The sequence below is a fragment of the Eurypyga helias genome, unplaced genomic scaffold (assembly GCF_000690775.1).
Source record: "Eurypyga helias isolate BGI_N326 unplaced genomic scaffold, ASM69077v1 scaffold38891, whole genome shotgun sequence".
NCBI classification, from domain to species: Eukaryota; Metazoa; Chordata; class Aves; order Eurypygiformes; family Eurypygidae; genus Eurypyga; species Eurypyga helias.
In genome coordinates, this window is record NW_010229559.1 from 4957 (window position 1) to 6047 (window position 1091).

The following is a 1091-nucleotide window of genomic DNA, read 5'->3' on the forward strand; positions in this document are numbered from 1 at the left end:
GGGGCTCAACCCAAAGCAAAACGGCATGGGAGTCACCTGAAACCCGGCCGGGGCTTCAGCCTCGCTGCGGAAAACCAAGAAAAATCACTTTATTTTTGTGTATTGCTGCAGGAGGTATTTGCAGCATGCAAAGTGCGGAGCGGGCAAGTCTGTATGTACACGAGGAAGGGTGTTTTTTAGGATTAAAGGGTTAAAACTGCTTGTTGCTTGAAAAAAAAAAGGTATCTGACCCTCCTAAAACCCCTATGGAGTATATAGGTGCTCGGGTGCAACGTCACGGTGTGCCCCGGGGAAAGGGGTTTTGGCGGCAGCGGGACTAAGGGGATTAGCTAAAACCCTGTTTGTTAGCAAAGAGGATTTTCGGAAACGCTCTTGTAGGAATGCCAAGGACTGGGTGAGCTCATCTCTGCCCAGTCCCTCTTGGGGTGGCCCCAAGGAAGAGGTGGTGAAGGCCGTATTTTGGGCACCCAACTCCATCACTGTCCTGCCATGACAGGGACGCGTTTGGGGTGAAGACGGAAATTTTCATCCGGTTGCCTAAACTGGAGCCTCCGGGGAGGTGATGGGGAGCGTCGGCACCTGTGCGCCCCAAGGGCTCTTCACCAAAGACGACCGCAAGCAAGAACAGGAGGGTTGGTGGGCTCCCCACGGGGACACGGGTGACATCTCAAAGCCGTGGGATCCAGGGCGCATCAGGGCATGACTAAGAGGGTGAAGAGGAGGAGGGCGGTGAGGGAGGCGTTGGCGAGGTGCAGCCGGATGCCGGAGGCCAGGCGGTACTCGCGGTACTGCTGGATGCACATCTCCCGGATCACCTTCGTCACCACCTTGGTCTCCATCTCTGTATCCGTTTGGTTCATCGTCGCGCCAGCCTCCGACACATTCTTCTTGGCGGCGGGTCCAATGTTGTGTTCGGTCACCGTGATGTTAAAGCAGTCGGCGACGAAGACGTCCTGCGAGACGGGGCTGCTGTAATCCCGGTAGTACACCTGGTTGGGGTACCGTGCCGCGTTTGCATTCCACCACCGGTACTCGTCGGGGCTGTCGAACTGATAGTGCATCCCCGACATGACGCGTCCCATGGCGTAGCC

General features: G+C 56.8%; 1 protein-coding gene across 1 annotated transcript in view; it reads right to left on the reverse strand.

Moving 5' to 3' along the window:
- Positions 1-692: 692 nt before the first annotated feature.
- The window catches only part of PRNP (prion protein), a gene marked incomplete at its 5' end in the record, with an annotated part of 645 nt that continues 246 nt past the window's right edge, over positions 693-1091 (reverse strand). Inside the window, one exon of the mRNA XM_010160457.1 lies at positions 693-1091. This exon is cut by the window's right edge and continues 246 nt beyond it. Within this exon, the coding sequence (XP_010158759.1) occupies positions 693-1091 (399 nt within the window).